Consider the following 21,162-nt stretch of genomic DNA (forward strand, 5'->3'; position numbering starts at 1 on the left):
TTCATTGTATAATCAAATACAGAGGCACAGGGCAACTGCAGAGAGCAAAGCACTGGAGAAAAATTGTGATGCACTATTTGTTACAGTGTAGAAGGAGACCAGACATGGCAAAGCAGAACATAGATATAGTCAGAGGAGGGCAGTCAAGAGGGGCATCAGGTGCAGTGATAGCAAAGGCAGGCAGAGGGACTTTGGAAAGAAAGGAATAAAAGAAGGCTGTAAAGGGGATAAGTGGTAATGGCAGTCAGGAAAGAGCTGTTGAGAAGCTTGAAGCCAAATAAAAAGTGAGTGAGGGGTGGCACAAGAAAAGAGGGACAGAAGGAAAGTAGAGTTAGAAGTGACCAATCAGTAGACACCTCCCATGAGATAGCATGGAGTAAGTAGACAGAGGAAGCAGGAAAAGTTAGCCATAGAGGGAGAGCCATAGTGAATCAGAGTCAGGAAAAGCAGTAGCAAAGGTAGACAAAGCCTAGGAAAAGCAGGGACATAGGTGATGAGGAATTTGGGGCATCAAATGTGAAGGATAAAAGGAAATGTAGGAATATGGAGAAAATGAAAGATAGGCATGGTCCCAGGCCTGACCCTCACCAGGATGCTTCTAAAAATAAGCAAGATGTTTGCAAAAGACGATGGAGACCCACATATACTGACCCATGTAGGACATAATGACCAGGGAGAAAATGTAATGGAAAACAAACAAGTAGAATTAATTTCTGGTGGGCTGGGGATGACAATAGCATTCTTAGATATGCCACCTGTTCCAAAGGTCACCAGTATGAGGAAGGAAAGAATCAGGCATTATAATTACTGGCTTAGAGAATGGGCTGAGGAGCAATGGATTGTAAGAGTGGAGGAAGAACCTGGGAGTATATGAAGCTGTTCAGAGGGAATACACTCCACTAAATCCTTGTGGAACATTGTTGTTGAAACAGCACCTGAAAAAGCACATTAGGATTAAACGAGATGAAAGTGAAAAGGAATGTGAAGACTCTTTAGGAAATGCAGAATAAGGGTATCAGAAAGCAAAGGAAAGGTTTCTAAAGATGAAGGAGAATGTCATGAAGGAAGACAGCAGATTAACAAAGGAAAAGAGAAAGTAGTAGAAGATGTTAGCAGGACAATAGAAAGAGACATGCAACGGACAAGTAACAAGCATTAGCTAGATAGGCAGGAAAGGGATATGATAGTATCATGTGAAGGAGGGATATTAGTAACAATTAAAAGGAAGAGACATTAGGACTTAGAGTGAACATGGGGAAAAGAAATATATGAAAGAAGATGCCTGAAGTATGCATCACAAAACTGGTGGGATGATGAAGAGAACAAAAGAAGGGCCCTATGCTAAAGCTAACAAGTGGACAACAGCTCAAAATAGCATGGAAAGGCACAGGTAAAATGGAGAGTATTGTGGGAAGATGTAGGAAAGCAAGCTGTTTTTCAACACTGATCAAGTTAGTTTTTCCTTTTGACAACAGTTTATACCTACTTCACTCAAGTCATTACCTGCTCTCCACTTTAAAGCCAAAGACAAACATAGGCTCCACCCTGAAAATAAAAAGCTGTTAAAAAATAAAATAAAATAAAACTGCTCTTCTGTAATTTAGTGAAACTACTAACCTGAGTACACAAATCAACATACATGAACACTTTTTGATCACATCTGCAAAAGAGAGGCCAAAAAACAAATTTCTATCCAAAGGAGAATTTAAAATCTCATGTTTAATGTCATCAGGGAGGTTCTGAGAACACAGCCCTACAAACCTCTTCAAAACAGTACCAGTGGCCATAGCCCTGGAAGAAGCATCAGCAGTCATACACACAGAGCAAACTGAGTAGTGACCTGTAAACCAGAATAAACTACATTATTTAAAGCAGACTTTTCTCACAAGAAGAAATGCAGATAAAACATTCCTCACTTTCACAATTAGTCAGAACAAGCTGTAACATGTATGCCTGACAACTCAAAATTCTGAAAAATCAAACTTGCAGAAGCATTCACTTTCTGCTCATGCTTATCATAATCTTCCTATCTTTATAAAAAATAGTAGGATTGGTATTAACTAAGTGTTTAGACATGGTGTGATTAACTAAAGCTATAGCTGCTGGGGTAAATTTGAGAAAAGTATACAAAACTTAAAAGACTGAGAAACTTTATACATCCTATCTACATTTTTAGGAGCAGCTAGCTGAGTATCAGGAAAATTGCAGGCAGTATCTCACACAGACACACACACACACACACACACACACACACACACACACACTTTAAAGCAGACAGAACTAGAGGAATAGGTAAAGGTTCTGGAAATTTCTTCTGTAAAAACTCATAGTATTTTCTAAGAGACTGAGAAGCCGCAGTGTTCTCTCCAAGAAAACACTGGCACATTCTAGTAATACTCTCAGAGAAAGAGAAACCCCCACAAGGAGAATCAGAAACTGAGCTGTCCTCTGAATCTGAATTAGAAATCTGAAAAATCCTGTATCTGGTCCCTTCCTCTTTCTGTTCAGCTTCAGAATGATGAATCTCTAAGAAAAGAGGTCTCCCTCTTTCATTTACCAGAATCTACTTCACAAGAAGATCAATAGCCTAAAGTAAACTCTGAGTCAGATCTAGTAAACTATTCCTGTCTATGTAAATTTGAGGAGGATCAGGTACATTCTTAAGTTTTCTGTTTCCTTCTGACAGGAAAAATAGGGCCAACATTGTTATCAATGGCAGTAGCTGCTTCCCAAGGGATGGGCACAGTATTCTGACCCAACAGTGAAATCCTCCCTACTCCTTCTCCCAGGACCAAGAAGAATGACTCTCTCTTGCCTACTGATGGAACCCCAAATGCCACAGGGGACATGGCTAAACCCACAGTCCATAGTGGCTGTAGGTGCTACACCAGAGGGATCCATGGTAAAAGATTAGTGGTTTGAGCTACAACAAATGGCCACAGAACAGTCACCCACCTATACCACCATCAAATTGATAGCCTGCTGTGTTGGCAAAGACTGTGTCCCTCATCTCGTCAGGGTAAAACAGATGAGTATTCACAGGTTCTGTTAAAGCAGCTTTATTATGTACAAACACATCAGGATTGAGGCTTAATAACTTTAACTTAGGTAAATTTCTAAACAAACTAGCTATCACACTCAGACATGCTCACTCTCTGGCTGCACTCTCAAAATGGCATTGAAGCTAGCACGTCCTTGTTATTTTATATGCATGTCCTGCCTTTGAAACGCTTCTTAAAAGTACAACACACACACACACACACACTATTCTACATCCTACCTCTTTGAGAAATGGGTCATGCATTATTGATGACATTAACTGACATGCAATTAATACAAAATAATTCTTTGTCATGCAATTATACAGAACTAAATACATATAGACAATTATGTCCAGGTTGCTGTGTATTCCACACTAGGTCTGGAAATACAACCAAATCATGTGACACAGAAATTAGAACTAGGTCTAGCAAATGGGACTGTCTCTGCTGAATGCTCAACATTGGGGACATCAGGAATGGAAGGAGAAGTTAAGACATGTTCTGCAACAGGAACATTGTCTGGATTGCTCTGAGATCTAGAGTCTGTATCACAGGAACAATGCTGTGATATCGATTCTGATACAGGAAGAAGATGTCTGCAATTTCTCCTGTACTATACACCCTCATATTCTACAAGGTATGATCTCAACTCGGAATATATACCTGTTACTTGATCAATCTGGTCAAAACCTTTCATTGCTTGCATCTTCACTGTCTCTCCTTCTTTCAATAATCAAAGAAATCTGCTCAATTTATCATAGCTGGACGTCTGGAAAGAATGTTTTGTGAACAGTTGGGGTCTGAGTGTTGTTTTGTTCTTAGCCTTAGGCCTCAACAAACTGGAACTGATAGGCAATGTTGTTCTGGTTTGCCTAGATAGAAGACTCTGAGCAGGTGAGCCAAGTATATCATCATGGGGTATGTTTCTGAGACTGAGTAAATTCAAAAAGACGTCAGTATTATCACACTTTGACTTCTCTAATAATTGCTTTGCACTCTGTACTGCACATTCAGCTAGTCCGTTTGACTGTGGATATTCTGGACTACTAGAAACATGTACAAAGTCCCATTCTTTTGCAAACTTCTGAAACAACTGACTGGTAAATTGGGTACCATTGTCAGAAATAACTTTGTGCGGACTACCATGGACTGAGAAATTATGTTTCAACTTGGCAATAACATCAGTAGACATTAGATTAGGTAGTAAATTGATCTCAAACTAGTTTGAATAAGAGTCTACCAACACTAAGTAAAGCCGATTGTTCCACTCAAATATATCACTTGCTACTGTTGACCAAGGTAGTTCATGAAATTGACTTAGCTGAAGTGGTCCTTTTTGCAAATGCAGTTTAGTACTATTGCATATTAAACAAGAAGAAAGTACTTTATCAATATCTTTTACTAGAGAAGGCCAAAATACTGGTCCTCTCGCCCTTCTTTTGGTAGATTCAGAACCTAGGTGACCATGATGCAAAATCTGGATATATTCATGTTGTAAGGAAGCAGGAACAACAATTTTAGGACCTTTGAAAATAATGCCATCTTCTAACAACATCTCATCTCTGTAAAGAAAATAAGTTTGCACTTCAGGTGGTACACTAAATTGCTTGGACGGCCATCCACTTAATGATATAGTTGAGCTTTTGCAAAACTGGATTAGTCTCTGTATGATCTCTCAGCTCATCAAGTAGAAAAACTGTGCACTTCCATGACATCAGAGTCAAAATTCCCTGCATTAAGCTGTTCCATTGTATTTCTGGATGATCTAGATAAGATATCAGCCAGATAAAGAAGTTTGCCTTTTGCATAGACCATTTGAAGTTGTACTTTTGCAATCTGAGCATCATTCTTCGTGATCTCGCTGGAGCTGAACGCATAGGCTTCTTTAAAATACTGCTAGAGGATGGTGATCAGTTTCAATCTGAATAGCTCAACAATAGATATAATCTTGGAACTTTGAACATGCAAATACTATTGCCAAAAGTTCCTTCTCAGTTTGAGTATATTGCATTTCAGTTAAAAGTTCTAGATGCATAGGCTACTGGTCTGCTTTCTTGAAGAATAACTGTGCCAAGACCAAATTTTGAAGCATCACAGGAAAGAGCTACTGGTTTATTGACATCATAGTATCTTAATGCTGGTGGGGGTGGCAATTTCCTGCTTAAGGTCTTCATATGCTTTCTGGTGCTGTTCCAACCAAGACCATGTAACATTTCTGCATATTAGCTCTTTCAAAGGTGCTGTCAACTCACTGAAGTCTGATATAAACTTGCCTAAATAGTTGACCATAGCAAGAAAACACTGTAGAGCTTGAACATTATCCAATGCTGGCATCTCAAGAATGGCTGTTTGCTTGGTTGGGTTTGGTCGCAAGCCAGTGCTAGTAAATAAATGATCTACATATGTAACTTCTGTTAGTCTGAATTTGCACTTCAGAGAATTGAGCTTCAAGTTAACTTCAGGTGCTCTATCTAGAACTATCTTAAGGTTTCTGTCATGCTCTGCTTCACCACTGCCTCCAACCAATAAATCATCTACTATTATAGCACAAGGATAACCAAAAAAATCTGCTCCATTGCAAGCTGCAAGACTTCACTTGCAGAATTTATTCCAAATGGCATCCTGAGTAATCTATAGCTTTCAAATGGGGTACTGAAAGTAGTCAGTAGTGAAGATTCGTGATCAAGCATCACTTGCCAAAGTTAACTTTTTGCATCCAAAACAGAAAAAAACATAAGCATTTGGTATTAGGGCTGTGACTTCCTCGACTACATGATTAGGATGATGTGGTCTCTAACGCTTTGTTCAAACCTCTTAGGTCAATACATAGTCTGATTTCATCTGAATCTTTTTCATAAGCTGCTACCATGGTTGACACCCATTCAGATGGTTCTATAACTGGACAAATTACACCTTGCTGCAACATTTTATTCACCTGAGCTTTGACTTTATCCTGCATAGCTAACAGAACTTTTCCTGCCAGTCTCACCACCGGACTGACCTCTGGGTGTAATTTCATAGAATACATAACTGGAAGTTTGCCTAACTTGTCAAAAATGTCAGCATACTCTGAGAAAATACCTTCAGTAAAATTGGAACTGGGACATGTGCTTATATGATGAACTTTGGTAAAGGAAAGCAGATTCATTCTCAAACTGTCTCTGAGACCCAACAATGACTGCACAGGTCTTCGGACTACATAGAATAGTAAGCTGTAGCAGTTCCTAGTCAAGCAAGAAAGCACTTCGGAGTCTTCAGTTTGAATTTCTTCACCTCCATAAGCAATAAGTTTCACACAGCTGGACACATTAAGTTGCTCACCAGCTCTCACCTTAGCAAATGTGTCAGCTGACATAACATTATACTTTGAACCAGTGTCTACTTTGAGCTCTGTGGATTTACCATTAATCTGGACAGTACAAAACACTTCATTCTTTACCAACAAATCTACTGCATCAACCTTTTCACCAATTACTGACACACCATCTACATAGAAAGTAGGGTTGCAACTCTCTATACGATCAATTTGCTTTCTTAAGTGACCCTTCTTTATAAATGTGTGAGGTTTACTTGATTTGTAAAATTTTTGAAAATAATTCAATTTTTTACACTTGTGGCATTGCTGACCAAATGCTAAGCATTTTTCTCTTTTAGACTCAAGACTGGCACCACAACTGCGGCAGTTAACAATAAAGCTTGATTTGGGTTTTGCTAACTCACCCTTGTATTGCACTGAGCATGTCCTTCTCACTGAACTAGTCTTGGAACTTGCTGGAAAACTATGGGTTTTACCTGCCACACCCGCAGGGGTTACAGCTGCCATGTGCTTAGGCCTGCTTCTGCTAGCCACGTGTTGCATGCTGACTACATTTGCTCTGGAGCCTACTGAAACCATGCTCTTATCACTTGCAAGCATATTTGAATGCCTTTCTGTAACTTCATGGATTTGACAAATCTCAGTGGCTGCGCTTAGTGTTAAATCACTGTCACAAAGCAAAGTCTTTCTCATAATGCAGCACTATTAATACCACACACAAGCCTGTCTTTATTAAGTCATCTTTTAAGTCACCAAACTTGCATGTTTTAGCTTTGTTTCTCAGGTCAGTAATAAAAGCTGCAAAAGTTTTTCCTTGATTTTGATCACTTGTATAAAACAAATGGCTCTCTAATGTAATATTTATCTGGGGGCTGCACATTTCCTTAAATTTGCACTTCAATTACTCAGGGTCTTTCCTTGATTCAGCCTGTACAACAATATGATAGTTTTCACATTCTCCTTCATATACTGCTGATGCATACACAAATGAACGCTCCCCTTTCAATGGCCTCTGAGCCAGATAGGTTCAGCAAAATGAATGCCCTGGTACATGCATTTTTGTCAGAATAAGCTGCTTGTATAAAAATACCACACTCTTGCTCAAATATTCTCCAATTCTTTCCAATATTCTGATCAAATGCCAGTGGACCTGTCTGTGAAATGCCTCTGCCATATTAACACATACCAGTAAAGGCTTTTGTAAGTATGCACGAACACACGCACATGTACATATGCCAGAAATTTATGCCAGTACTTGTAACTATGCCCAATAGCACAACAAATGTCTGAATAACTGAACTTTGTGAAATAAGTCTCCCAGGCACAAGAATACTCTTGAAATCACTGTACTGTAAGAAATCACCTCTTATCAGTGTACGAAACATGTCAAAATAAGTGCACTGTCTGAATAAACTGGGCAGAAGAAGCTCAGAATAAAAAACATTTCGAAGTAACTGCACTTTGCCAATAAACAGTACAAAGTACATTGAAACTTTCCCAAAATGACTGTACTTTGCTAAATAACTCTTTACAGTGCAAAAAACACTCTGGAGTTGTGGCACTCTGCGAACAGACAAAAACCAGCACAAGAAACTTTTCAAAATGGCTGTATTTTGATTGCACTTTAAGAAATAGTTGCAGTTTGCACACAAATAACTCTTTGGAATAAATGCACAGTAATAAGCACACACTGTAAGCACTTTTACACACTTTGAGATACATTGAATAACTCTAGTTATGCCCTGAATAGCTTCAATCAATGTGAAATGGTAGTTTATGCCAAAACACAGTAATTTGCCAAAAACATGCAGTCACCTTGCTTCATTTATGCTTAATGTGTCCTTTTTGCCCTTTATTATATTCATTTTGCTGTTTTACTCTCTTTTCATGCCCATTATTCTTTTCTTGTGCTCATTTTACTCTAAACATGCTCGTTTTACTTTAACATGCTCGTTTTGCAATTGTGAGGCAATTCCAAACCCCTCTGCTTTTCTGATAATTGTTTTATCAAATATCTTAATTTCAGACATTTCATTTAATTAATAAACTTTATGTGTCTCCCGCTTGCTTAATGATGCATTCTGTGCCCTTGTAATGCTCCATTTTATCTTTTTTTAATAAATTGTTCTTGCAAGTTTTCATTACCTTTGGTGTTTCTGGCCCTTTTTCCTACTCAGTTCACTTAGTTTACCTTCACTGTTAATTCTGTACCTCGTAGCTCTGAAATGCAGTCTCTGAAATCCTGGTTGTGACACCATGTCGCTCATCTGGTCAGGGTAAAACAGACGAACATTCGTGGGTTCTGTTCAAGAAGCTTTATTGTACAAACACATCAGGATTGAGGCTTAATAACTTTAAATTACATAAACTTATAAACAAACTAGCTATGACACTCATACATGCTCACTCTCTGGCTGCACTCTCAAAATGGCACTGAAGCTAGCACGTGCTTGCTATTTATATGATCATGCCATCCTTGTAAAGCTTCTTAAAGGTACAACACACACACACACACACACACACACACACACACACACACACACACACACACTATTCTACAGTCTGGCTCATTAACTTTTTCTTTTTGTAGCTGGAAGAAGGACCAACTGTAGGACCAGTAGTTTGTTCCATGGTCAAGCCTAAAATGGTGCATCTTTCCCAGGGAAGATAAGAAGCAAATGCTGGTAAAAACGGAAAGCCTTCAAAAGTCACATTTTTCACAGAAAAAAAAACCACAGTAGGAATCAGTTTAAAACACTTCACCTGCCCCAAAAGTACAATAAATACAATTTCTCCACAAAAAGTGTTTTTCAGTTACTTTAAACAAATTTTAAACCGACAGAAAAAAAGTGGGCTCCCATTTAAAAGTACAACACAGTCTCATGATAGTCTTAAAACACAAAACTCCTATCTTTAAATAACTTCCCTGAAGACTAAAGTGATAAATTTAAAATGGAAGTTTTTTTCCCAAAAGGAACTTATCTGCCCAGCAAAGGAGCAGCACAAGCCAACCGTCGATCCTCAAAAGCCTGAGAGAAGCATACTCTTCAACAGCAGTAAAGCTTTGAAGGGCTTGGCACCCAAACTTGTGTTTTAGTCAGCTAAGCTCAAGCTGCCTGATAATTTGGGTGGAAGGGTGCGATGAAGCTTTTGAAGCTGGCTGGCTGTTATATCCTTGGCAAGCTACATCTCATATCGTTAAGGCTACTGCAGCAGTAATCAATATGATGAACATCAGCAGGGACTGACTGATTTACATTATGTCAAGAAATTCTACTTATTTCACATCTGACCTCATGACAACAGACAAAGATGCTATAAAAATTGGCTTAGAGATGATCATGTTGCTTCTGCAAAACAAATTCAGATGTAAAGTTCTTGTTTCAAAGATAGTACTTTAGTAAAGTAACCTAAATTATGGTTAAGCTATTTTCTGCAAGCTGTCTCACAGAAGCCATTTTTTTGTGAAACAGAAACATTCTAGGCATGCAGTATTAAGGGATTCATAATACAAATGTGAAGTACCTGCTACAAGAGCTCAGAACACTTTCCTTACAGAAAGCCTAATGTCATGTCACAGAAGCTATTCAAATGATGAATGGCTGCATTTCGTGAGATGTCAAAGAACATGATGCATCATCATTTCACTATGGGAATCTTAACTACCTTATCTGTTTTGTAGGTAATTAACATATTTTTTGACAACTGAATACCGAATCACTTAAGATTCAAATAAACAAATGCTTATTTTTATTAATTTTCAAATTATTTCTTCCTACATGTATCCATCCTCTGAATAAAATTAATGCATTTCATTCTGTTTGGTTTGTATGTCTTTTGAATATTATGGCAGCTTTTCTCCTCATGAGCTGTATATAAATGGGTTCTGCCCAGTAGGGCTAACACAGTTATAATCAATACACAGGACAGATTAATGGAACTGTTTTGAGTACTTGTGGTAATGATCTGGTGAATGCACTGGTTCACTTATAGAGCTATGCATGATCATTGCTTACCTTAGAAAACAACTTCCTCAGGGTCCCAGATAACTATAGAACACATGCACCAAACTGCAAATATCTTTATCTGACAGGTAGTATTTGTCAATTTCAGATTTTACATCAGCTTGAGGGGATGCCTTAGACCAAGAACCCTCCTTTAAGCAGAATATACTGATGTGTTAAACCATAAGCAACAGGCACTTACTTTGATGGGGAAACCACCTCAAAACAAAATCTTCTCTCGTTCTCGGGACATGGCTTCACCGTGCAGAGACGTAGGTCCTCAACAACCACCGTCACATTATCCTAGAGACCCAGAACAAATGATGCTGCATTCAGCTATGACAAATTAACATGTTGACAATAAAAATATCATTACGGTTTCCAGTGTTTTGACAAAAACAATCCCCTCATTTTAAATGCTCAAATACATGCAAACTAAAACTATGCAGGGAACAGCACAAAAGCCGCACAAGGGGTTTTATCAGTCATGCCAAATGCCTGTCTCTATTCTTCAAATCTGGCAAAAAGTGCAAAAAAAAATTAACAAGACAAGTTATTTTAAGGATATGGAAAGTCCACTTTAAATGTGATACTGTCAGGTCTGAACCATGACTGTAATAAGCAGAAATGCAGGCAATTATTGAAGCTTTCAGTAAGAGATGAACAAAAAAAAAACATTTGATATGCCAAAGTAGGATCAGCCTGCCAGCATAGGGCATGAATGTCAGGTTATAGTGCCAGTGATGCAAGTCTGAACAGCAGGCCTCGGGGTTAGCTTGTAAGGATGAGAATAAGCAGCTAATGTCTTCCTCTCGCACCCTGTTTTCTTTTTTGTTTTTTTGTTTTTGCTTTTTAATTTTTTTTTTGGGGGGGGGGGGGTTAGCTGCTGTAGGGCTGATCTTAGAAGCCTGAGGTGACTGTAACCCTACAAGACTAAGATGTCAATGCCCTATTTAGACCAGCCTCTAACAAATGCTGCTTTACTAAATAGGTTAACAAGAATGAAAAATTAAAAATTACTGGCAGAAAGATACAAACTAAATGGTGAATGATATGCTATCTGATTTTAGTATTTATTTATTGCATTTGTTTACTAAGCCCAAATGGGCACAGGACCCATTTTCAGCAATGTCCCAGGAAGAAAGGCAGTGTACAAACAGCAGCAATAGACTGATACTAACATTTGAAAGGCAATAATATACAATAGTCTATACAACATTTTCCAAAGAGGAAGAAAGTACAGTTGTGTACACTTACCATAAATGTAGATGTTTGAGTGTATTCACTGCTGCAATCATCACATTTGGGTTATCTGCTTGCAGTAGCCCTCAGTCGGCCTGATTATCAAAGTCTTGGGTCCTGCATCGGTTGCTGTCTCATCTTCCATGACGTCAGGTAGTCAGGAGTATAAAGCATGCAGCCGATGCTATTTTATCAGTTTTTCTTGCCCCAGATGTCAGCTGCCCCCATAATGGGAAGCAATTATATACAAGGTTACACCTCCAACAAAAAGCAAATACACCAGAAAGCTTTAAGCGTAGTAAACAAGAATAGAGGTTTAGACAATAGAAGTCAGGGGGCTGGAGAGAGGGTAACCAGGACTGCAACAGTGAATACACTCAAACATCTACATTTATGGTAAGTGTACACAACTGTGCTATGTTCTTCGTGTTTCACTGTTGCAGTCATCACATTTGGGTAGATTCCGAAAGCTAATGATGGGAGGAGGTAATTAGATAGCATTAGAACCAACTATAAGGCCCTGCAGGACTGCAGTGGCAAAGCCAGCTCTGGATTTAGAAAAAAATTGGCAAGTGGTAATGCTAGGTGAAGGTATGTACAGAACTCCAGGTAGCAGCTTCTAGGATGTCCCTCTATACAGCCCTGGCTGAATGTGGTCTTATCCCCTGTGGGGTAGGTTTTCCATGGTGCTTATAGCAGAAATGCAATGGCCTATCCACTTAGAAATGGTTTGCTTTGAAATAGCTTTCCCCTCTGCCCCTGCAGCAAATGTAATCAGCAGCTGTTCAGATTTCCTGAGAGGTTTAGTCCTGTCCAAGTAAAATCTAAGCTGTCTGTGTACATCCAAGGAGTGCAGTATTCGTTCCCCTTTGTTGTGAGGATTAGAAAAGAAGGTTGGCAAATGAATGGACTGATTAAGGGCCATGCTGGATACCACCTTGGGCATGAAGGAGGGATTGCTCCTGAGGGACACCCTGTGCACATGAAAGATGATGAAAGGCTCCACAGCCATGAGGGCCTGTAATTCAGACACCCTTCTGGCTGAAGTGATGGCTAGAAGGAAGGCTGTTTTCCAATAAAGGAATTTCAACTCTACACTTGCAGCTGGCTCAAAGGGAGGTAGAGTGAGCTTTTCCAATACAAAGGTAAGGTCCCAGGCTGGAGTAGGGACTGTCCTGGGTGGTCTTAAGTTTTTGGCCCCTCTGAGGAATTGCTTCAACAGTGGATAAGAGAAGAGGGGTCGTTCTGTATTGTAATGAGCTGAAATGGCTGAGGCATGAATTTTGATGGAGGAAAAGGAAACGCCCTTGTGAAGCAACTCAGTTAAGTATTGAAGAATCTGAGGTAAATTTGGTGCTGCTGTGCCCATCTCATGAGTTTGTCCCAAGGAACAGAATCTTTTCCATTTTTCAGCATAGGATTTTCAAGTACTAGGCCTCCTTGCCTCCAGAATGACATCCATCACTTGCTTACTGAGGGATGGGAACGGAGAGATCAGGTAATTAGCCAGGCTGTCAAGTTCAGGGTTTGAAGCTGTGGGTGCAGAATCTGGCCCCCCTGCTGAGACAGCAGAGCAGGGGTCTGAAGCAGGCGCCATGGTGACAGCATTGACACACTGCGCAAGAGGGGGTACCAGTGTTGGCATAGCCAGTCTGGTGCAATCAGTATTGTCCTTGGTTTGTCCTGTTTGATCTTTAGTAGTACCTTGGAGAGGAGAGGCAGAGGGGGAAAGGCATAACCGGATAGGTTTTTCCAGGTGAAGGACAGGGCATCCACTTTCCAAGCTTGCTTGTGGGGAGTCCTTGTGCAGAATTTGTCCAACTGGTAGTTCTGGGGGGAGGCAAACAGGTCTATCTCTGGGTTCCCTCATTTGTTTCTCAACATGTTGAATATCTTTGGTTCCAGTTTCCACTCGTGTGGGTCCATGACATTTCGGCTTAGGTCATCTGCCAGTGTATTTAGCTTTCCTGGCAGGAATTGAGCCTGTAGGTGCACTTGGTAGCTCAAGGCTGTGTTCCACAGAGCCATAGCTAGTCTGCAGAGAGGGTATGAGTTTGATCCCCCCTGCTTGTTTATGTACCACATAACAGTGGTGTTGTCTGTTTTTACCAATAATTGTCCTGAAAAAATGTGGTCCTTGAAGGCTGTCAGAGCATACTGTACAGCTAACATTGCTTTTTGATTGATATGCAGGTCCATTTGACTTGGGTTCCATTTGCCCTGAATGCACTGCCCTGCCAAGTGAGCCCCCATGCATAGTCTGATGCGTCTGTTGTTAGGGATTGGGTGGCAGGGGGTAGAGTGAATGGCAGTCCCTTGTTTTGGTGGCATGCCTCTGCCCACCAAAGGAACTCTATATGTAGACAAGGTATGATAGGAATCATTGATTCTAGATCATGAGAATGTTGACACCATAGGCTTTTTAGATACCATTGTAGTTTCCTCATATGCAGTCTTGCATATGGAATTAGTAGAATGCAGGAGGCTATGAACCCCAGGGCTTGTAGAATTTTCCTTGCAGATAGCTGGGTCTTTGTGACCAGTAGTTTGAAGTAGGCTGTCAAATGAACTTTTTTTCTCTGGCGTGAGGTAGGCCATCTGGGAAGTTGTATTCAAGCTTGCTCCCAGGAATACAATTTGTTGGCAGGGTACAATATGTGATTTCTTTTCGTTTATGGTGTATCCCAGAGAAGTTTGCAATTTCTTTACAAATGCCAGATGATTTAATAGTATGTCCTGGCTTTCTGCCTGAATTAGACAATCATCCAGGTATGGGTATATTTGAATGTTTGTTTGCCTGCAAAATGCAATGACTGCAGCTAGGCATTTTGTGAATACCCTGGGCACAGTAGATAAGCCAAAGGGCAGTGCAGAGAACTGATAGTGCATGTAACCTGCTCTGAAGTGTAGGTATCTTCTGCAAGATTCCCTTATTGGAATGTGCAAGTAGGCTTCCTTTAAATCCAGTCTTGCCAACCAGGCATCTTTACCTAGCATGGCAGCTGATGAAGAGTTAGCATCTTGAATTTTGGGATTACCAAAAATGTGTTTAGGATAGAAAGATCCAAGATAGGACGCCAGGAATTGTCTTTTCTGGGTACCAGGAAAAGTCGAGTAGAAACCTTGTCCCCATTCTTCTTCTGGAACAAGTTGAATAGCCCTGATGCTTAAAAGAGAGAGAACTTGCTTTTGAGCCTCTGCCCACTGATTTGGGGGTAGGCCTGGGCAGCCATTAGTGGTTGGCAAGGAGTGGAAGTGGAATCTGTATCCTTGGGAAACTATATTTAAAACCCATTTGTCCTGGGTAATGAGTTCCCAGTTTTTTGCATGCAGGGCAATCTTTCCCCCTAAAGGAACAGTCAGTTGAGCAGGGCTTGAAAGGTTTAAAGTTAAGTCACTGAGACAGTTTACCATAGGGGGGAGTCTTACTATTCCCTGCTTTGGAAGTGGGAGCCCCCCACTGCTTAGGCCTGTGAGTACCTTGGGACTGAAGCCTGGGTGTTCTGTTGGTTCGGGTTTGGACTGAGAAGGCCTGGAAGAGGCAGAAAAGGACCAATTCTTAGAGGGCCAATGCCTACTAAATCTGGGAGGTTGTACTTGCAGGAAATCTTTAACAGTTTGCATAGATTTAGCTTTTTCCTCTATCTTTTTAAGTACTTCTGCTTTGTTGCCAAACAGACGGTCTTGGTTTAAGGGAGCATCCAGTAATTTAGCTTTAACATGATCTGGCAAAGATTGCTCCTTAAGCCAAGCATACCTTCTAAGTACAGACCCAGTGACAGCAGCCCTGCAAGATGCTTCTAATGAATCAAAACCACATTGCAAAGTATGTTTTCTAACTTGCTCAGCAGAATACATTAAATCCTGCAATTCTTTATTTTCAGCACAGTCAGGAATCAACATCATTTTCTGTTTAAGCAGTCCAATAATATGCTGCTGATACTTTAACATATGAAACTGGCAGTTTAAAGCCCTAATGGCCAAAGTTGCAGAAGTGTACACCTTCTTTCCCCATCTATCAAGTGCTCTGGAATCTCTATCAGAGGGGGTAGGATTTCTGGCAGTAGTAGCCTTAATGCCCTTGGGTCCCTGTGAAATGGTCTCAGGATCCGCAGCAGGATTTTTAAAGAGGAACTTGTGAGAGTCAGGTACCCTGTAATACCTATCAGGTTTTCTGGGAGCAGGAGGTAAAGTGTCAGGGGCCAGGCTAGATTCCGAGAAGGCATCATCTATAATGTCCAGTACAGGAGAGATAGCTAAAGGCCTGTGTGGAGGCAGGAGTAAGAATTGCCTAAGTGTCTTTTTGGAGTCAGAGTAATCCTGGCTTTCCCAGCAAAAATGCTCTCTAAGAGCATGCAAGGTTTCACCAAAAGAGAAATCTTCTGGAGGGGAAGCAGAGGGAATGGAGTCCTCTGCATCAGAATCCTCATAGGTAGATAAGGGCAAATCCTGGTCATCAGAGAAAACAGAAATTTCAGAAACACTCCTGAGAACTGTGGAACCAAAGGAAGCCCTGCCTCGAGAAACCACATCTAGTTTGTAATGAGAAATGAAAGTGTGCGGAGAAGTCCAGGTAGCTGCAGCACAAATATCATCTATTGATAATTTGGAGTGAAAAGCTACAGAAGTAGCCATTGCCCTGGTAGAATGAGCCTTGACTGGAAAGGGAAGCTCTTTGTTAGCCTGTGAATAAATGAAAGAGATGCAATCTTTAATCCATTTAGCTATGGAGGTTTTAGCTACTGGTTGACCCAATTTGTTTATTGCAAAGGAAACAAACAGTTGATTTGATTTCCGCGTCTGAGCGGTTCTATTCAAATAAAAACGCAGTTGTCTATGGACGTCCAACTGATGAAGAATATATTCTGCATTATTAGAAAACTCGGGAAAAAATACAGGGAGTTCTAGAGTCTGTTGAATACAGAAAGAAGAAGCTACCTTTGGTAAAAAGGAGGGATTTAATTTCAGGGACACTCTATGTTTGTGAAATATCAAATAAGGAGGATCAGAACAAAGAGCTTGAAGTTCTGAAACCCGCCTGGCAGTTATGGCCACTAAAAGGCAGTTTTCCAGGACAGAAATTTCAAATCGCAGGTAGCAGCTGGTTCAAAAGGGCGGGCAGTTAAGGCAGCAAGAACCAAATTTAGGTCCCAAGGGGGAACAGGGTGAGAGATTGGGGCCTAAGGAGCCATGCTCCTTTAAGGAAAGACTTACAAAGTTTGTGAGACATTAATGAAGGTTCAAAAGAAGCATGAAAATTAGAGATAGCCGCTAGTTGAACCTTAATCATGGAAACTGAAGAGCCCAATTGAAAAAGAGAGGCCAAGAAATTCAAAACCTCCGATACTGGGGCAGTAAGGGGGTCTATACCTCGTTGCTGAGCCCAGAAGGCGAACCTTTTCCATTTGCTGGAATAGAGTTTGACAGTGGAAGGTTTGTGAGAAGAAGACAATATGTGGATCACCTCCGGAGAAAGGGAATTGTCTCGGATTAAGGATGGAAGCGGAGTAACCATGCCGCCAACCTCAAGGACCTGAGAGATGGGTGAGACTGTCCTGACTGATGAGTCAACAGGTCCGGCACCGGGTCCAAAAACCATGGACCTTCTACTGCATACCTCTGAAGGAAGGGAAAACAAACCTGACACGGCCAGTGCGGGGCAATTAAAATCATTTCGCTCTCCAGGTAAATCGCCTTCTGTATCACCCTCGGCAGGAGGGGAACCGGAGGGAAGGCATAAAGAAGACCGGGGGGCCAAAAGTGGGTCAGAGCGTCCCTGGGAATCTGTCCCTGAAAGGGGATCAGAGTGAAGAACTCTCTGCACTTCGCATTGTGGGGGCTGGCAAACAAGTCGCAGCAAGGGAGACCCCATTTGGCGAAGATTTTCGCAGCCACTCTTTGGTTGAGGGACCACTCGTGGGGTAACAGAAAGGTCCTGCTTAGTCTGTCCGCAATCACATTGGATTTCCCCAGTATGTGCGTTGCCATTAGAAAGCGGTTGGTAGCTACCGCCCAGTGCCAAAGTCTCATGGCTTCTCTGCACAGTGGGTATGACCTGGTTCCACCTTGCTTGTTTATATACCAAACCACCGACATGTTGTCGGATAGGATAGCAATCGGACCTTGCGGGAGAGCGTGATGGAGAGCTTGTAGTACCAAGAGTACCGCTCTCATCTCCAGGATATTGCTATGCAGATGCGCTTCCTGGAGTTGCCATGTGCCTTGGACCGACCTGTCCAGGTAATGACCCCCCCCACCCTACCTGGGAGGCGTCCGTGGTCAAAGTGGCAACGGGGGATTGAGGAATAAAGGGGCGCCCCTGGTCGAGATTGGATCGGAGGAGCCACCAACGCAGATCCCAACGGCAACTCTCCGTAATCATGACTAAGTGGTTCAAGGGTAGTTCCTGATAGGACCATTGAACCGACAGAAGCCATTGCAGAATTCGCATGTGGAGTCTGGCTAAGGGGACTAGGAGTATAGTTGATGCCATCGAGCCCAACACTTGTAGGATCAGATGGGCCGGAGCTCTTGATAGGGGGAGGCAGGATCTGACTTGGTTTTGCAAAACTTGAATTCTTGCTGCCGGTAAGAAGGCGCGCATCCTTTTTGTATCTAACTCTGTGCCTATAAAAGTAATACGCTGAGATGGCTGTAGTACAGATTTTTGCCAATTGAACGTAATTCCCAAGAAACGGCCCAAGGTGACCGTGGCCATGAGCTCCTGAAATAGTAGATGCTTGGAGGTGGCAGTAAGGAGCCAGTCGTCTAGATAAGGAAACACTTGGAATCCTAGACTTCTCAGGTGAGCAGTCACCACTGCCAGACACTTGGTGAACACCCTGGGGGCTGTGGTGAGACCAAAGGGCAGTGCTCGGAACTGGAAATGACTGTCTCCCAGGCGGAAGCGTAAATGTCTCCTGGACTCCTGACCTATCAGAATGTGATAGTAAGCGTCCTGGAGATCTATGGAGCACATCCATGCATCCTTCTCCAACAGTGGGAGAATGGATTGAAGGGTGACCATTCGGAATTTGGACTTTTTCACAAAACAATTCAATGAACTGAGGTCCAAAATGGGCCTGAAGTCCCCTGTCTTTTTTGGCACCAAAAATAATCTTGAGTAAGTTCCTGATCCGATCTGGTCGGTGGGGACAGGCTGGATGACTCCTTTTTCTAGCAGCTTTGAAATCTCTATTGCTGCCTGATCCCGCTGACTGGGTGGCACGTCCGGGATTTCCCTTAAGGGAAGGGGGGGCTTGATGAAGGGAATGAGATAGCCTCCGGTTATAATCCGGAGCACCCACTGATCGCTGGTTATAGCTTCCCAAGCTTGTGGGTGTTCCGCAAAATGACCCCCGACTGGCTCCGGAGCTGCACAGTCGGGCAACAACTCAGGGACGTTGAGTGTAGGAAGAACCACGAAAGGAATCGCGGTCTCCAGAGTTACGGGGGCCTCTGCCGCCTCTGGGCCGGCGTCTTCCTGAATTCCCCCCCCCCTGCCTCTGGAGGGGGGATCACTGGGTGGAGTAGGGAAAGACCTCTGAGTTTTTCTGAACCACATTTTCCCTCCTCTCTGGGCCTTGGGGTAAGGCCTAGAGGGAGCGGAAAAGCGGGCCCCAATGGCAGTCAAGGTCTTGCCCTCCTGCTCGCACTGAGTCAGTGTGTCCTTCACCTTGGGTCCAAACAAAGATGACCCATCAAAGGGGCGTCGGCGAAGGAAGACTTGAAGGCCTCCGCAAATGAACACAAGCGTAACCAGGCGTGTCTCCTGAGGGCAACGCCTGTTCCCGCTGCTCTACTCGCCCCTTCGGCCGCATACGAAATGAGCCTCATGGACGAGTTTACAATGGAAAATAAGGTAGTCATCTGGGCGCCAACAGTGTGGGTTAACGCCTCAGGTAGATTACCAGTGAGGGAGTCACTTAGCTCTTTAAGGAGGTCCCTTTGGAGCCTGGTAAAATGACATAAGTAATTCAGCGACCGTAAAGTAAAGGTGTACGTGGTGGTGACTTCCAGTTTGTACTACACGTAAAGTAAAGGCCGCTGAAGAAAGGGTACGCTTCCCGTACCTATCCATGCTCCTGGAATCCTTATTAGGAGGGTGGATAGACGTTGAAGCCTCTGCCATGTCCTGCTGTGTGGCAGATGCCACCACCATAGCATCTACGGGAACTCCTTTAGTCAAAAATTCCTTCTGGGGCTGAAAGAAATTTATTAGGTCTTGCAGGCACCGGTTCCACAGAATCAGGGTGTTCCCAAGCCCTTCGAGAAACCAAATCAAGGAGTTCATCGAAGGGCGGAGACACCCAGGAGGCGGAGGGCTGCGCCCTGAAGGCCTTGAGGAAGACTGACTCCTCAGCGGAAGGGGTTTTGGCCTGCCAATCTCCTCTCTGTCTCAGAATCTCAAGGATATCTGAGAAAGAGACATCATCCGAAGATGATTTAGGGGACCCTTCCGCGTCATCGAGGTCAGTGTCCGATGTGACAGACTCATCTTGGGAGTCCACGTGCTTCCTCTTGCACAATTTCTTCCGTGGGGGCTCGTCCGAAGCAGTTTCGGATGGACCCCCGGAAGAAGGGAACCCCCGATGGGGGTATCCTCAGGCTCTGGGGCCCCGCTGTCAAGGGACTGCAATACGGCAGAAGCACCAGTCTCCAGGTCTAGGGACGGTGAGGTGGAAGCCTGCTGAGCCGGCAAGGACATGGCCAGCACGCTCCTCATGGCCTCAAAGGCCGGACCTCCAGACTCCATGGAGATCACTGGCCGAGAGGCCACTACTGCACTAGGAATTCCGGCAGCCGATGCTCCGAGGGGAAGACTAGGTACCGAGGCACCCAGTCCCAAGATGTTCCCCTCGGGCCCGGCTGAGGAAGTCCCAGTACCAAACCCTGAACCCGAGGACAGGGTAGGAACAATAGTCGGTGCCGATAGACCTCGAAGGGGTCTTGGTTCCGACCGTACGGCTCCGCCTTGCTCCACCATCACCGACTCCAATGGCTCCGAGGAGGTTGGAGGAGGAATCGAGTGTTTCGGAGGGGGGATCGGCTCCGAAGCCAACTGGGCCGGAGCCGAGACCATTTGAGCAAAAACTGGAGACTGGAAAAGCCTCTGAATAACCCTATCCAAATCCGAATCCGACAGTTTTGAGGATTTAGAGGAGGTAGACAAGGGTAGAGACGACTTTCCTCTCGGCTCTGACAATGTAGGGGACCGGCTCTGAAAAGGCTCCAAAACTATCGGCGCCGGATCCGGCACAGCATGAATAACGATCGGCGCCGAAGGAGCTTTCTTTGGAGCCAAGGGGGAAGAGTCTGAGCTGCACACCTCCACCGGCTCCGAAACCATCGGAACCGATGGAGGTGATTCGCCTCTCGATACTCCAACCTGCGGTTCCTAAACTAATGGAGCCGAGGAAAGAGGCATCGAGACAGACCCTTCAACCCTCAGCCCCGAAGTCAGTGGAGCCGAGGAAGAAGAGGTCAACTTATGCTTCTTAGCAGTCGGTTCCGACGGACTTGTCGGAGCAGACGACCTTTTCTTTTTTGAAGCAGTAGG

At 43.0% G+C, this 21,162-nt stretch overlaps 1 protein-coding gene across 1 annotated transcript in view; it reads right to left on the reverse strand.

Moving 5' to 3' along the window:
- Positions 1-21,162, reverse strand: part of ACAP1 (ArfGAP with coiled-coil, ankyrin repeat and PH domains 1) — a 1,330,515-nt gene that overhangs the window by 412,058 nt on the left and 897,295 nt on the right. Inside the window, exon 12 of the mRNA XM_044077032.1 lies at positions 10,564-10,664. Coding sequence (XP_043932967.1) covers positions 10,564-10,664 — 101 coding nt within the window. The remainder of the gene's footprint in view (positions 1-10,563; positions 10,665-21,162) is intronic.

Source organism: Protopterus annectens, chromosome 7.part0 (genome assembly GCF_019279795.1).
Source record: "Protopterus annectens isolate FY-2018-M chromosome 7.part0, PAN1.0, whole genome shotgun sequence".
Lineage (NCBI taxonomy): Eukaryota > Metazoa > Chordata > Ceratodontiformes > Protopteridae > Protopterus > Protopterus annectens.